At 45.0% G+C, this 17,208-nt stretch overlaps 1 protein-coding gene across 2 annotated transcripts in view; it reads left to right on the forward strand.

Moving 5' to 3' along the window:
* Positions 1–1,383: 1,383 nt before the first annotated feature.
* Positions 1,384–17,208, forward strand: part of CRB1 (crumbs cell polarity complex component 1) — a 156,542-nt gene continuing 140,717 nt past the window's right edge. For both annotated transcript variants that reach the window (XM_073642865.1, XM_073642866.1), the window contains exon 1: positions 1,384–1,661. In XM_073642865.1, coding sequence (XP_073498966.1) covers positions 1,589–1,661 — 73 coding nt within the window. In that variant the 5' untranslated portion in view covers positions 1,384–1,588. The remainder of the gene's footprint in view (positions 1,662–17,208) is intronic.

A 17,208-nucleotide genomic window follows, 5' to 3' on the forward strand; every position in this document is an offset into this window, starting at 1 on the left:
TGAGCGTCTCTTTGCGCATGCCCGGGAAGTCAGGGCACATCACAGGGCCTGTCACAGGGCCTGTGACGTGCAGGGGAGGGGGGATATGATAATTAAGCAGAGAGGCGGGGATTTAGGGGAATAATAAGCACATGGGTGGGGATTGCTTGGCGCCAAGCCTGTGGAAAAGAGAATTGATTAAAGTGCTTTTCTCTGCAATCAGACCTCTACTATGGACCTACAGGTATGTATAGATTTACTTTTCTATACCCTGTATGCCCATAGTAGAGGTCTGATATCGCCCTGGGGGTTGACAGATTCCATTTAAAACCTCATTTGTAGAATGAAAACACACATTTTTCAGGAATGCAGCAACAGACAGAAGATATAAAGGTGTCGATGAATTTACATTTAAAAAACCTGCATGCTCATATATGCGGTTTTGGGAGGGTATTTAATCTTACTGACAGATTCCCATTAAAGATGGTTGTTCAGCCTGCTTGTGAAAGTGATATTATGACAAAGTCAAGCTATCAAAAAGTCATAACCTGAGCCAGGGTTTCATGCTTCTAAGAGCAGCATTCAAGTAGAAATATTTGTCTATAAAATGGTTATCACTGGAGTGAGATTTTTGGAGTATGGAAAGGCACAGCTTGTCTTGAATTTGGCGAGCTGAGGCATCACACCCTTACCGTGCCCTCTGTCCCACCTCAGCTGTGCCCATTTCAGTGAACCTGGGAGAAACTGTCATGAAAATGCCAAAAGAGCAACTTTGAGATGCGCCAACATTTTCAAAGCTTTTATGACAAGCTTTGATGAATCGGGGCCTTCATGTATCAAACATACAGCAATGAGCCTTGGGTGCTGTTTGACCGGTTTTGGTAAGTAGTAACTATTGCAGATGAGCAATACTCCATCTCTCCTTAGAAATGCTTGACCCAAAATTTGGACCTTTAACTGCTGATTAGAAACCAGAATGTTCCTACTTCATGACAGAAAGCAAAGATCTTGGAAGTACTTGGGGGGAATCACTGCGTGCGGTCATATGTTGTCGATGGGTTATACATCTGTACTACTGGCACAAAGACGAAACAACGTCTGAAATGTACATCAACCAAGAAATCAAAGGAAGAGAGGACCCTGTCCATGTGCCACGTGGGTATAATTATATGTGATATCATTTCTGATTTGGAAAATCTGATGTCAGAGACACCTCGGAAATATCTGCATTTCTTTTTTTTATGCTAGAAAGACCTCTTTAAATATCACACTAATATTATAGTCAGTGACACAATATTTGACTGCAGAATACATTTCAGATAAAGATTTCAAAGTAGATAATCTGGCGAGCTATTAGTGATCCTAGTCTCTGCAGGCTGAATGATTCCCTCCCCTTCATCCACTCCATGATTCTGCAATTATCTGCACCAGGTTTTCCCCATCGCCCATGCCACTTGTTCAGCATCTTAGCTATCAATGAGAGCAGACTTTGGCGGTGCTGTTGCATACATGATACAGGTCCGATGCTTTATGCATATGGACGAGGCATGGTTCCCGGCATCCTGCCTCTGAATGGACTGATGTGGACAGAGCCATAGAGCAGAGCTGGATGATGGAACAGCCACGGGTGTTATGGACTCACAGTCTCTGGTTAGCTGTACTGATGTATCTACAAGTCACATGTAAGTTATATTCATTCCTAATTATGCTCCATTAACAATCAATTATTCCATAGTTGCTTTATATATTAACTCCGATGAACGTATTTGTGGCATATTTCTATGCAGACGGGCAGAAGTAATTCTATACTTTTTTCGGCGCTGTTGTTTTTCTTCCTCGTTTTATAACTCTGTACAATAATGACAATACAGACTTATTTTGCATGCATCATCAGATATGAAAGGCCTTTTTTAGGACAATTTTCTCTCTGCATAAATCATTTTCTAGCAGCAGCGTGGCGACAGACTGAAGAATTAGGTGCAAATACTGTATGCTGCCGTGAAATGAAGTCCAGGATCTATTTTCCACTCGTAGTCTGTGCATGGCTGTTTTACCAAACTTACAGAGACATCCTCAGTTGTTTCATGTTAAATAATATTATGGTCAATAATTAGAGGCGTAGAAGTGATCGGTTGTCATTTTGACTATTTTTATATGAAATATTATAAGACAAACATATCCATTATAAATATTAATTCATATTTATTAAAGGGAATCTGTCACCAGTTTTTTGCCACCTAAGAGCAGTATAATGTAATCTAATCTGAGAGCAGCATAAGAGCAGTAGAGACAGAGATTCCGATTCACTTACTGAACTGTTTGCTGCAGTTTTGATAAAATCACAGTTTTATCAGCAGGAGATTAGCACTAGACTAGTAAGGGCCCCGTCACACTAAGCGATGCAGCAGCGATCCCGACAACGATACGACCTGTCAGGGATCGTTGCTGCATCGCTAATACATCGCTGGTGAGCTGTCAAACAGGCAGGCTCACCAGCGATCAGGGGAGCAGCGACATCGTGGAAAGAATCGTTCCACGATGTCCTGCTCCCGTTACCAGCCTGCTGCAAGCAGGAGCAGGCTGGTAACTATGGTAAACATCGGGTTACTAAGTGCGCGTGTGCCCCTAGTAACCCGCTCTTTACCATGGATACCACTCTGCTACGGTGCGCGGGAGCCTCCGCGCACCGTAGCAGAGTGGTATCCATGGTAAACAGCGGGTTACTAAGTGCGCGCGTGCCCCTAGTAACCCGATGTTTACCATAGTTACCAGCCAGATCGTTGGTCCCACTGGTCACACACAGCGATGTGTGCTGGCCAGCGGGAGGCCAATGACCAAAAAATGGTCCAGGACACTTTGCAACGATCAGCGACCTCACAGCAGGGGCCTGATCGTTGCAAAGTGTCACACACAGCGACATCGCTGGTGAGGTCGCTGGTGAGTCACCAAAACCGTGACTCAGCAGCGATGTCGCTAGCGATATCGCTATGTGAGACGGGGGCTTAAGTCTGCTGCCATGTGGTCCTTCATAGACGTCAGATCTGTATAACCCCGCCCACATCACTGATTGGCAGCTTTCTGCCTATGCACAGTTTACATAGAAGGCTGCCAAACAGTGGTGCGGGAGGGGGGAGGGGGGGGGTTATACACAGCTCAGCATTCAGAGGACTGGGGGACCAAAACTGCAGCAAACATCTCAATAAGTGATACATCACTGGAATCAGGCCGCTGCCCCTAAATCTTGTTGTAATCAAGTGGGTAGCAAAATTCTGGTGCAATATTCCCTTTAAGAATATATCATATGCCAAGAATTACTTTGTGTCAAAGTATCACAGTCAATTAATTATATTTAAATATAAAATTGGTTCCCTGTTAGACGAATATGTTTTATTTTATTTCCAAAGAATCAACACACTCCTCAGCCCTTAGTAGACATCATCACTGTCCCCATTGGGGCTCAAAATCTAGATTCCCTATCAGTATGTCTTTGGAGTGTGGGAAGAAATCGGAGAACCCGGAGGAAACCCATGCAAACACGGGGAGAATATACAAACTCCTTGCAGATGTTGTCTTTGCTGGGATTTGAACCCAGGACCCCAGGCCCCACTATCAGTATTCGGTCAGTAATTTTTCTTAGCAGTGGGAGCCAAAACCAGGAGTGGGTGATAAATGCAGAATTGGTGTCTTGTTTCTAGTATACCTTTTGATTGTTTCTCAACTGGTTTTGGCTCCCACTCCTGATAAAAAATACTGACCAAATACTGATAGTGGGGCTGTGGCCTGAATCAATGAGTCACTGTGCTGACATGCTCAGTTTAGTATTCCAAAATGATATATACCTCATTTACAAACTTGATTTATTAGACAACAGATTAAAGGGATCATGTCATTAAAGTATGCCTTGCTTAAGCCACTAGCATAGCGTCATACTGGATGGTAATAGCTTTTTCTAAAGATGCAACTCTCGGGAAAATGACTGATAGATGAAAGAATTCGAAATATAGTGTGTACTTCCTGTAAAAAGGAGTCAAAGGGGTGGTCCCGGTCTATGCTGGAGTCATGCAATCCTGGCATTACAAGCTTCAGTGGCCTCTGGTGTATGTGCAGTGAAGGGTAATGACCTTGGCTTCACCTATACTTTGTGCTGATGCCTGATGCTACTGGAGCTGGACATAAATGCCAGTACTGCATGACTTCTCAGGGGACTGGGACATATCACAAAAAGCTTAAAATATTCTTGAAATATTCTTGCTATTGATTTTAATGGTACCCAAGGTGCAGCTTTTTACATTTGTTTTTCTCAGCCTTTAAAAAAGCAACATTTCAATTCTTGAGGTCTTTTTTGCCTGAAAAAAAAAAGTGCTCCATTTGTAAATTTTTTTAATTAAATGCAGAAAACACCCGAAACACAAAAACAGCATAAAAAATGCATAAAAAAAACCTCTTTAGTTTTCCGTGTCAGATTTTTCTGCTAGAGAAATCCTCATAAAAAAAACCTCAGCATAGACCTACCCTGAAACTAACCTTTATGACATATCAGATAGACATACTGCATTAAAAGCCTGGCAGGGTTTAGTAGCTAGGATTTCATGTCAAATACAAAATTGTCCCCATTCCCATCCTGATTTCCATTTTGTAGTGACATACATAGATGAGTTTTGGTCACTGTCCAATGAAATTAAGAAGTAATGCATAAATCAAAGATCTGACATTTGTGTTGCGTCTGATTAACATGCTCTAGAAATGTATTTCTGGGCAATCCGTTAGGTTGAAGGTTCTAAGAAGTTGACCTGGTGGAGGCACAAAAAGCAGTAATTGACTGAGATAAGATATTAATGGAAACATTAAAGGACTGTTCTACATTTAAGATGAATACCTGCTTACTATGTAGTACAAAGCTGATCATTTCCACTACTACAACTACTACCGCTTAGTTCTTTCCCACATTTATATCATCAAATATGACCCAGTCTGCAATTAACATTAAGATCTGTTCCAACTAGTCAGTCATATGCTTGTGTGAGCAGGTTACTTGGCTGCAACAACGCAGACAATGAGAATGCAGTGATAGTCACTGTGTAACCCAGCAATCTAGTTATAAATATATATACAGTACAGACCAAAAGTTTGGACACACCTTCTCATTTAAAGATTTTTCTGTATTTTCATGACTATGAAAATTGTACATTCACACTGAAGACATCGAAACTATGAATTAACACATGTGGAATTATATACTTAACAAAAAAGTGTGAAACTGAAAATATGTCTTATATCTAGGTTCTTCAAAGTAGCCACCTTTTGCTTTGATGACTGCTTTGCACACTCTTGGCATTCTCTTGATGAGCTTCAAGAGGTAGTCACCGGAAATGGTTTTCACTTCACAGGTGTGCCCTGTCAGGTTTAATAAGTGGGATTTCTTGCCTTATAAATGGGGTTGGGACCATCAGTTGTGTTGTGCAGAAGTCAGGTGGATACACAGCTGATAGTCCTACTGAATAGACTGTTAGAATTTGTATTATGGCAAGAAAAAAGCAGCTAAGTAAAGAAAAACGAGTGGCCATCATTACTTTAAGAAATGAAGGTCAGTCAGTGCGAAAAATTGGGCAAACTTTGAAAGTGTCCACAAGTGCAGTTGCAAAAACCATCAAGCGCTACAAAGAAACTGGCTCACATGAGGACCGCCCCAGGAAAGGAAGACCAAGAGTCACCTCTGCTTCTGAGGATAAGTTTATCCGAGTCACCAGCCTCAGAAATCACAGGTTAACAGCAGCTCAGATTAGAGACCAGGTCAATGCCACACAGAGTTCTAGAAGCAGACACATCTCTTCAACAACTGTTAAGAGGAGACTTTGTGCAGCAGGACTTCATGGTAAAATAGCTGCTAGGAAACCACTGCTAAGGACAGGCAACAAACAGAAGAGACTTGTTTGGGCTAAATAACACAAGGAATGGACATTAGACCAGTGGAAATCTGTGCTTTGGTCTGATGAGTCCAAATTTGAGATCTTTGGTTCTCACCACCGTGTCTTTGTGCGACGCAGAAAAGGTGACCGGATGGACTCTACATGCCTGGTACCCACCGTGAAGCATGGAGGAGGAGGTGTGATGGTGTGGGAGTGCTTTGCTGGTGACACTTTTGGGGATTTATTCAAAATTGAAGGCATACTGAACCAGCATGGCTACCACAGCATCTTACAGCGGCATGCTATTCCATCTGGTTTGCGTTTAGTTGGACCATCATTTATTTTTCAACAGGACAATGACCCCAAACACACCTCCAGGCTGTGTAAGGGCTATTGTACCAAGAAGGAGAGTGATGGGGGGCTACGCCAGATGACCTGGCCTCCACAGTCACCAGACCTGAACCCAATCGAGATGGTTTGGGGTGAGATGGACCGCAGAGTGAAGGCAAAAAGGGCCAACAAGTGCTAAGCATCTCTGGGAACTCCTTCAAGATTGTTGGAAGACCATTTCCAGTGACTACCTCTTGAAGGTCATCAAGAGAATGCCAAGAGTGTGCAAAGCAGTCATCAAAGCAAAAGGTGGCTACTTTGAAGAACCTAGAATATAAGACATATTTTCGGTTGTTTCACACTTTTTTGTTAACTATATAATTCCACATGTGTTAATTCATAGTTTTGATGCATTCAGTGTGAATGTACAATTTTCATAGTCATGAAAATACAGAAAAATCTTTAAATGAGAAAGCGTGTCCAAACTTTTGGTCTGTACTGTATATATACTGTATATACATATATATATATATATATATATATATATATATATATATATATATATATACAGGTGGTGCTTCTCACAAAATTAGAATATCATCAAAAAGTTAATTTATTTCAGTTGTTCAATGAGTTTCAAAAGTGAAACTTATATATTATATAGAGATTACAAACAGAGTGATCTATTTCAAGTGTTTATTTCTGTTAATGTTGATGATTATGGCCTACAGCCTATGAAAACACAAAAGTCATTATCTCAGTAGATTAGAATAATTAACGAAAAACACCTGCAAAGGCTTCCGAAGCATTTTAAAAGGTCCCTTAGTCTGTTTCAGTAGGCTCCACAATCGTGGGGAAGACAGCTGACTTGACAGATGTCCAGAAGGCAGTCATTGACACACTCCACAAGGAGGATAAGCCACAAAAGTTGATTGCTAAAGAAGTTGGCTGTTCACAGAGTGCTGTATCTAATCATATTAATGGAAAGTTGAGTAGAAGGAAAAGGTGTGGTAGAAAAAGGTGCACAACCGGATAACGGCAGCTTTGAAAGGATTGTTAAGAAAAGGCCATTCAAAAATTTGGGGAAGATTCACACGGAGTGGACTGCTGCTGGAGTCATTGCTTCAAGAGCCACCACACACAGACGTATCCAGGGCATGGGCTACAAGTGTCGCATTCCTTGTGTCAAGCCACTCATGACCAATAGACAATGCCAGACTCGTCTTACCTGGGCCAAAGAGAAAAAGACCTGGACTGTTGCTCAGTGGCCCAAGGTGTTGTTTTCAGATGAAAGTAAATTTTGCATTTCATTTGGAAATCAAGGACCCAGAGTCTGGAGGAAGAGTGGAGAGGCACACAATCCAAGCTGCTTGAGGTCTAGTGTGAAGTTTCCACAATCGGTAACGGTTTGGAGAGCCATGTCATCTGCTGGTGTAGGTCCACTGTGTTTTATCAAGACCAAAGTCAGCGCAGCCGTCTACCAGGAAATTTTAGAGCACTTCATGCTTCCCTCTACTAACAAGCTTTTTGGAAATGGAAATCTCATTCTCCAGCAGGACTTGGCACCTGTCCACACTGCCAAAAGTACCAATACCTGGTTTAAAAACAACAGTATCACTGTGCTTGATTGGCCAGCAAACACTTTTGACCTTAACCCCATAGAGAATCTATGGGGTATTGTCAAGAGGAAGATGAGAGACACCAGACCCAACAATGCAGACGAGCTGAAGGCTGCTATCAAAGCAACCTGGGCTTCCATAACACCTCAGCAGTGCCTCAGGCTGATCGCCTCCATGCCACGCCACATTGATGCAGTAATTGATGCAAAAGGAGCCCCGACCAAGTATTGAGTGTATTTACTGAACATACATTTTAATAGGACAACATTTCGAATTTTAAAATCATTTTTCAAGCTGTTGTTATAAAGTATTCTAATTTACTGAGATAATGACTTTTGTGTTTTCATTGGCTGTAAGCCATAATCATCAACATTAGCAGAAATAAACACTTGAAATAGATCACTCTGTAATGACTCTATATAATATATAGGAGTTTCACTTTTTGTATTGAAGAACTGAAATAAATTCACTTTTTGATGATATTCTAATTTTGTGAGAAGCACCTGTATATAATAACAAAATAAGGTGCAGCACAAGTAAGCTAAAGGAGATAGTGGATGCTGATCCTCACAGGCATAATCAAACCTCGATGTATGTCCAAAAAAGATAAAGGCAGCACTCTAAAGCCCCCGTCTCACATAGCGAGATCGCTAGTGAGATCGCTGCTGTGTCACAGTTTTGGTGACGCAACAGCGACCTCACCAGCGATGTCGCTATGTGTGACACTTTGCAACGATCAGGCCCCTGCTGTGAGGTCGCTGATCGCTGCAAAGTGTCCTGGACCATTTTTTGGTCGTTGCTCTCCCGCTAGTCAGCACACATCGCTGTGTGTGACCAGCGGGAGCAGCGATCAGGCTGGTAACTATGGTAAACATCGGGTTACTAGGGGCACACGCGCACCTAGTAACCCGTTGTTTATCATGGTTACGAGCCTGCTATAGTGAGCGGTAACCTCCCGCTCACTGTAGCAAAGAGGTAACCATGATAAACAACGGGTTACTAGGAGCGCGTGTGCCCCTAGTAACCCGATGTTTACCATAGTTACCAGCCTGCTCCTGCTTCAGCAGGCTCGTAACCAGGAGCAGGACATCGTGGAAAGATTCTTTCCACGATGTCGCTGCTCCCCTGATCGTTGGTGAGCCTGCCTGTTTGACAGCTCACCAGCGACCACATAGCGACGCAGCAACGATCCCTGACAGGTCGTATCGTTGTCGGGATCTTTGCAGCGTCACTAAGTGTGACGGGGCCTTTAGGTCCAAAAGAATTTTGTAGTTTATTGACACAAAGTCATAATGGCAACCTTTCGTTCCAAGTGTGGAACCTTCTCAAGTCTTTATAGGCGCCTCTGATTGTTACAATGGCCCTAAAGGGGCACTGGTACTTTCTGCTAGGCTGCAAGTTCCCAGTATGTGAGTCACTTGGTACCCAGTGTGTTCGTCGCTCTGGTCATCTTTGTTTCCTGAAGCACGGTGTTAGAACCCTCCTGTTTGTTTTTCCCATCTTGTGTTTTGTGGTCACGTGACCATCTGCCTTTATATTCCAGCTCCGCCCTTTTGGCTATGCTGGACTTCAGTGTTGTTTGACTGTTTTGCTAGCCAGGTGCTTCTGTGCCTATGTCTGTCAGTTTGCTTGGTCCTTCTGGGACCTCTGGTTCCTTTTTGTCAGTTTATCTTTTTGTGTTCTGCAACAACCTTCTCTGTTCAGGAGGTGTCCCATTTTTGTTTTAGGGACCCCTTCCTTTATGCTATAGGTTTTCGTTCAGACTAGCCGAGGTCTAAGGCGGGTCTGTTCACAAGGAACTAGGCAGCCCGCTACATCGTAGGGATTCAGCTTAGTCTTACTGTAGGGATAGCTTTCCCCTTTCTTTCCTTATTACTTGTTTCAGATCATAACACACGGCCTCGGTCCACACCCTGTACCGTACATCTGCTCTGCAAGTAAAGGACCAATTCAACCCTGACTTCTCCTCAGCACGACAGACATTCTCTCTCTTCCAAAGATTAGCGTCTGACCTTTGGTGCTTGACCGGTGGAGTACGGATGTTGGATCTTGACTGGTAAAGTCTGGACATTGGATCTTGACTGCACTTTGGTTCTTGACCAACAACGTCTTGTCTGCTCTGGTATCCAGTCACACTCAGGTAGCTTCACTCCAAGGATGTCCAAAAGCTCATTACGCTGCTCACACATCTTCCCCTTTTCATGTCTTGGCGACAACTGAGTTCCTGCTTCACCATCCCGGCCTTTTATATTTAGCAACTGCACCACAGCTGTCATCTAACCCAGTGTCCCCCTCAAGCTCTTCCCAATGGGAATACTCTCCCCATATTTTAGTTCCTGTCTGTTCAGTTCAACCAGCAGATGGCGGCATTTGGTCTCGAGTGCTGTGGAACGTTGACTAACTCTATCTTCCGTTTTCCGCCCCCTTATACTTTGGAACAAATTAATGAGGATATGGTTGCTCAGCTTACATAACTAAAATAAAAAAATAAAAGCAAAGCATAAAAATGGAGATGGATGCAGCTCTTCAGAAAAGATCAAACCTTCATTTATTACACATGCAACGTTTCAGCTGGAACATTGCATGGGTAATAAATGAAGATTTGATCTTTCTTGAAATGCTGCGTGAATATCCAATTTTTTTTAATTGTCATTTGGACCAGCGGACCGGATCCTTGGGCTTGCGCTAATATTCTTTGTGTCCAATGCTACTTTCTTCTATTGTTAAAAAAACAAACATAGACAGTTGGCAGCCAGACTTCTCTGCATGGTGTGCGGGCCCTTTGCTGTTTAAGGCTATGTGCCCACGTAGCAGATTTGATGCAGAGCGTTTTTGCCTCTCTCTGGCAGAAAAAAATGCATGCAGATTTACATGCGTTTTTTCTGCCAGAGAGAAGCGTTTTTACATGCGTTTTCGCATGCGTTTTTCAAGCACTTTTCCAAGCGATTTTGAGCATCACTTGGAAAAGTGCTTGACAAGTTGGTCACACAATATAAATCCATGCAACCGGCATGGATTTATAATGTGTGAACAACTGATGCTTTAAATGCAGCATCTATAGTAAAAAAAAAGAGAATTAAAACGTTAAAAATAAAAAAAACCCTGTATATTCACCTCTCCAGTCTGCTCCCGGCCGCGTCCTCTCTCTTCAGCGTCCTGCGGTGTACTGTCAGGACCTGCGGTGACGTCATTTAGTCAGCTGAAGGTCACGCGACCATCACCTGACCGCCGACGTCAGCGGTCGCGTGACAATCAGGTGACTAAATGACGTCACCGCAGGTCCTGACAGTACACCGCGGGACGCTAAGGAGAGAGAACGTGGCCGGGAGAAGACTGGGGGCCGCCGGAGAGGTGAATACACAAGTTTTGTTTATTTTTAACTTTTTTATTTCTTTTTTTCACCGCGTGGTAGCCGGGATGAAGAGGAGTTGTAGCCTCCTCTTCATCCCGGGTACCACACGCACCGCGATTACGCTGCAAATTCGCGGCCATTGAATTTAATTGAAACGCAGCAAATCCACATATACCTGCGGGTTTGCTGAGTTTCAATGTTCCTCAATGGCCCTGAATTTGCAGCGTAATCGCGGTAGAAATGGTGATGCTGCGTTTTGCAACGCAATGCGAATTCGGCGCGTAAATTAGCGCATCATGTGCACAGCACATCCAAATTCACATTGCTTTGCATGGCAGACGGTTTTACAAGCGTTTTCGCGGCGTTTTTGCTGCCGTAAAAACGCCACAAAAACGCTACATGGGCACATGGCCTAAAGCTTTGTTTCCATGATGAGTATTTGGTGAGTTTTTTATGGTGCAGATTTTAACTAGCATTTCTGCACCTCAGGTTAATTAGGTTACTTTTGGGGATTTTTTAATTGTGTTTTTTAGTGCATTTTTTACATACATTTTACATACATATGCATCATGTTTTGATGCTTCGTTTTCTGTCTCTTTTTGATTTGTCATGTTTTAAATAAAGCTGCTTTGCTTTTGATACTTCCTGGTATTCAGCTTTGATAAAACTTTATTGATACAGTTGTGTGGATTACATACATTTTAAGTGCGTTTCTGCAGTGGAAGTGGACTAAAAATACACGTGGTTTTTTTTTACCTGTGGATTTTCCGCATCTAATGCACTTCTATAAGAAGAATCCTAATATAAAACCGAGTGTAAATTGACATGTTGCAGATTTTAAACACGCACCGCAGGTCAGTTTATGTAGTGTGAAAAAAAAGCAGAGGGCACGAGATTTCTATGAATCCCATTCACTTTGCTGGAACTGGAACTATGTTTTTTTAGGAGCAAAAATAGGCAGCGTCAAAAATTCACCAAAAACTCATCATGCGAACTCATCAAATAACTTATTTATTTAGAGTGATAGGCTCATGATTATAAAGCTACTTACTATGATTCTCTAGTCAATTCTTCATCTGATAGATCAGAGTCCATCAGTTAGGCCACATTCACACGTTCAGTATTTGGTCAGTATTTTACATCAGTATTTGTAAGCCAAAATCAGGAGTGGAACAATAAGAGGAAAAGTATAATAGAAACACTTTATATCCCCTGCTGTCCTGTCTGTAAACTCTTGTGCTGTAATGTCTGTATACTCTGTTATGCACACGCCCGGGCTAAGCGGCGTGTGCGTGTGATTGGTAGTGATTCCACTGGACCGTGCCGGAGAGTGAATGCCTGGAGGGGCGTGACTAAGTATTCGCCCTATCCGACCAGGGTCGCACGACGGCATACGACGCCAGTGCACCAAGGAGGAACCGAGCAGAGGGACCAGGTGCTACTCCAGGACAGACCCCGGACACGGCTGTTGACCCACACAGGGGAATACAGGAACAGGCTGGTAGGCTGGCACACAGACTGGTGGGTATAGGCAGGCACGACTGGTATGCAGGCAGGCGGGTATGCAGGCAGGGGGGTAAAGACAAGCACAGCTAGAGTGCAGACAGGGAGGCACTAGCAGGTAGGAACACAGGCGGGATAGGACCCAGTACACACCGGGACTCAGGAACAATACAGGCAGAGGGTTACAGGCAAGCACAGCTAGAGTGCAGACAAGGCTGAGCAGGGAGGACAGGGCTCTGTTCACACGGAACAGACAGGAAGGGAAAGACAGAGCCAGATACTCACACAGTACTTGCAGAGACAACAAGCAGGAGTTAGGTACGAGTTCAGACTCTGCAGAAAAAGGAAGGGAACGGACATAGAGGCAAAACAGGTAAAGGACAGGAGAGAGTTCAGACTGGAACTGAGTGTACGGAGGAGACCGACACTGCAGAGGGATACAGGAGCGGGTCTGGGAATACGGCCCCCAGAGAGGCGGGACGAACAGGCAAGGAGCATGTTCAGACAGGACAGACCAGACACAGGAGCGGGTCTAGGAAATCGGCCACTAGAAGGCGGAACGAACAGGCAAGGAGCGTGTTCAGACAGGACAGACCAGACACAGGAGCGGGTCTAGGAAAACGGCCACTAAAAGGCGGAACGAACAGGCAAGGAGCGTGTTCAGACAGGACAGACCAGACACAGGAGCGGGTCTAGGAAATCGGCCACTAGAAGGCGAGAGGAACAGGCTAGGAGCGAGTACAGACAGGTCAGACAAGATACAGGAACAGGTCTAGGTAATCGGCCCCTAGAAGGCAGGAGGAACAGGCTAGGAGCGTGTTCAGACAGGACAGACAAGAGAACACAGAAAGGACTCCGTTCAGACACGGGAGCTGATACCGCAAAGCAGGAGACATACAGGACTCAGTTCAGACACGGGAACTGATACAAAAAGCAGGAGACAAGAGACGGGACCTGGCACCTTCAGAGTGCAAGCACACACTGAAGGAAAACACTATGCTCAGGCCGGGATAGAAGGGAGCTGCTGAGCTATATACCAAGTGACAGACAGCAATAGGCTGAGGACGCACAAGGGGAGTGACCCACAGCAGGTACAAAAGGCAGGAAGTGATCGGGCGCCGCCCTTAAGCAGCAGAAACAGACACAAACAGACAGCATGGAGGGAAGCCAGAGAGACATTCTGGACAGGAGATCAAGTGCGCCCTCTTGCACAGTGGGAGATGGACCACCATGCAAGGACGCCGCCAGGTATGTTACATACTCTTTTGCTTCCTCCCCTGGTACTGTGGTATAGCCAGCCTGCTCCTGCACAGTCGGACACAACTATTACATAGGGGTACATTTATAAGATTATCTTGTGACAGGAACATTTTTTTTTAGCACACATCCAATTGTGGAGTTTCTTTTTATTCCAAGATCTGTTGATTAAAATATACTTTTGTTTGTGGCACAACCCCTTTAAAGCATTTATTAAAAGGACCGTCAGAGCAATACTCAATAGAAGAGGGAAAGGGTTAGGGAGTGATTGGTGCCCTGTCATTCAGTAATGTCGCACTATATTCAACATTGATATCCATTTCCAGTAATAATGCCCTATTCTGGTAAGTTATACAACGCTTCATACCCCAGAGGACTTTACAAGTAGGAAGTAAATTGTTTTGTCATGAATCAAAATCTCCAGATCCAACCAGTAATAAACCTGGTCGGCTGAACATAATCTATGGTATTTTCATACCAGGATGCACATTTTACACAGTTTGATGCCTAAAGAATCCAGGAGTACACAGATTTACCTGTATTGTATACACACATAGGCTGATTGGGATCACTGGAGAAATGTTACATTTATGACCCTTTTAACTCATGAATTAGTATTTTTTACAAGGCAGCAGGGTAATAATTTACTAAGGTTTAACACTTTTTAGCGCATCCAGAGCCATAAAGGCATAAAATTCTGCCTGCCGCCTCTATAGAAAGCTAAGGAGCTTAATGTATACATTGTATGAATGTATATACTAATGCATGGAGAAAGGGCACTAATCTCTTATGCCTCATCTACTGGTAGCATAATTGTATAATTTAACCCTATGCTATGCATATGGTTACAATGACAGCCGATGGCCTAATGAATAGTGTTGAGCCACCCCCGTAGTGTTCGAGTTCGGTTCGTCGAACACCCGTGTGTTCGCCGAACTGTTCGTCGAACACCTTCGAACACCGTTAAAAACAATGGCAGGCAAACAAAAACACATAGAAACACATAGAAAACACCTTCAAAGGTGTCCAAAAGCTGACAAACTGCTCAGAAGACATAACTAACACATGGAAAAGTGACAAGTACATATAGTCATGCGAAAATAAAAGAGGTGGAGGAGTAAAAGGAGGGGGAGAAACAGATATAGGCATGTCATGCCCTTCTAAAATCCAAAAAGTGAGAAGCCGACACGGCCAGTCCGCTCCTGCCCGTGCCACCTCCGTGTCGCCGGGTTTGTGCCAGAGCCGCGGTGAACCCTGACGGCCAGCCCCCCTCTCCCAATACTGGTGCCTGTCCGCTGGTGGGTCGAGCGATCTCCCCTGTGGTGGAGGCAGCTCTAAGCTTTTTAATTTAAATTGTCTCTCTAATTTGAATGAATACACTTTAAATCCATTTACAAGGATCTATTGGAGGGCAAGTCTCATGCCAGCAGCCGCGGTAATTCCAGCTCCAGTAGCATCCACTAAAGCTGCTGCAGTTAAAAAGCTTTTATAAGGATCGAGCTCGGCTGTCCACCGCAAGGCATCCTACTGCCAGTCCCAGCCCCTATGCCTTGGGGTGCCTCCTGATGCTCTTTAAGTGTCTAAACTACAGGTGGTGCAGCTTGCTTAACAGCCGGGATAATCCGCTGACTAGCAGACACTGCTACTAGGCACAAAGTATTTCCTGGGCTAGATGCAGTTAAAAATTTGTAATTAGATACTCTCGTTGGATGCTGAGAAAGCATTCCATAGAGTCTCCTGGCACGCCATATATGATTCTCTTAAAAAGCTTGGGGTAGGGGTCTAGGGGACCCTTTTATAGCCAAAATCACGGCCCTGTATCGCAATACGTCACCTAGGCTGAAGATAAATGGAACTGTAGCACCCTGAGGGCTCGGTTGCTACAGACGTATTGCACCTCACCCAGAGGTGTGATATCTCACTCTCAGGTAAGGATGGAGTGTGGATCAGGACCCGACACCTGCATGCATTACACCACATTGCCGTGGGGCAGGGCGACCAATATGCCCCTGAGATGGGCACGACAGTCCCTGTCCCTGGCTGGAGTGGGGGGAGGGAACACTGAGGAAGGGGAACCCTGTAGTGCAGGAGCAGGGATGAAGCAGTTCCTGGGTGCATTGAGAAGGGAGTATAAAAGGTGGGCACCATCTTAGTTCAGTGCAGAGAAGTCTGAGCAGAAGTGGCAGGGAGCAGGGGCTCTGCATGAGCTCTGCTCCGGAGGCGGGCCTAGTAACAGAGGCCCAGGCCTGGAAGAGGGAGAAGGAAGGAAGAGGAGCGGAGAAGGCTCCAGGAACGAGGAATGAAGGGATCCCAGGGGTGTGGACGGGCGAGTCGCCACCGCACGCCCGAATCCACCTGCGTGGAGGGGTCAGGCCAAAGGGGGAGACCGGTCCCCGAACTAGTGGAGGCAGGAAACGACCCTCAGCTAGAAACCGGAGGCTCTGACATTTTATGTGGCGCAGCCCCTCGCTACACCCGCTAGGAAGGCACCACATAGGGTCAGGGAAACTGGCGCCAAGTTTACCAAGAGGAGGCCCGAGGCAGCCGGACAGAAGTGTTGGTAAGAAAGGCCAGACAAAGGACACACAAAGGGGGTCCTGTGAAGTGCTCCAAAGTTATCTGGGAGTTGTCTGAGCCCCTCACCTGGTGAGCACAGTACGACGTGGGCAGCCGTTACCTGCAGACGTGGTCTGGATAATAAGAACTGTGAGTAAAGGCCCTGGACTGCATCACTGACTCCGTGTCGTTACTGCTGCTGCCCTGCACCATCACCCCCATCCTCCGCATACACTGCCCTGAGGCTATACTCCTCCCGTGGGGAGTTATGCTACGCTCTGCTGCACCCACAACACCAGCCTCAGCGGTCTGCCCTGTAGCGGCGGTTCACTCTGACCGCAATCCACGGGTGGCGTAGTCGGACATTTAAACATCAAAACCACATAAATAGTTCCGCCACTGGTTTGACCGCCCTGAGCCACGGAACCGGGTCGCCACCACGAAGACTACAACCACCAGCATCCACCAAAAAGGGTCCGGCTCCGGGTGTCCCAAGGCCCAGGGGGTGCGTCAGAACATTTTCATCACCTTTCACAATCACCAATGGGACAAGGCAGGGATGTCCTCTGTCCCCTCTCTTATACATCCTAGTGACGGAGCACCTGCTCTCATCAATTCGCCATAACCCCAATATTAGGTGGATTGAGGTGGGAGGCACCGAGTACAAGTGCTCTCTATTTGCTGATGATGTCCTAGTATATATCAC

The sequence above is a fragment of the Phyllobates terribilis genome, unplaced genomic scaffold (assembly GCF_046119375.1).
Source record: "Phyllobates terribilis strain yellow unplaced genomic scaffold, ASM4611937v1 Scaffold_8__6_contigs__length_399053987, whole genome shotgun sequence".
Taxonomy (NCBI): domain Eukaryota; kingdom Metazoa; phylum Chordata; class Amphibia; order Anura; family Dendrobatidae; genus Phyllobates; species Phyllobates terribilis.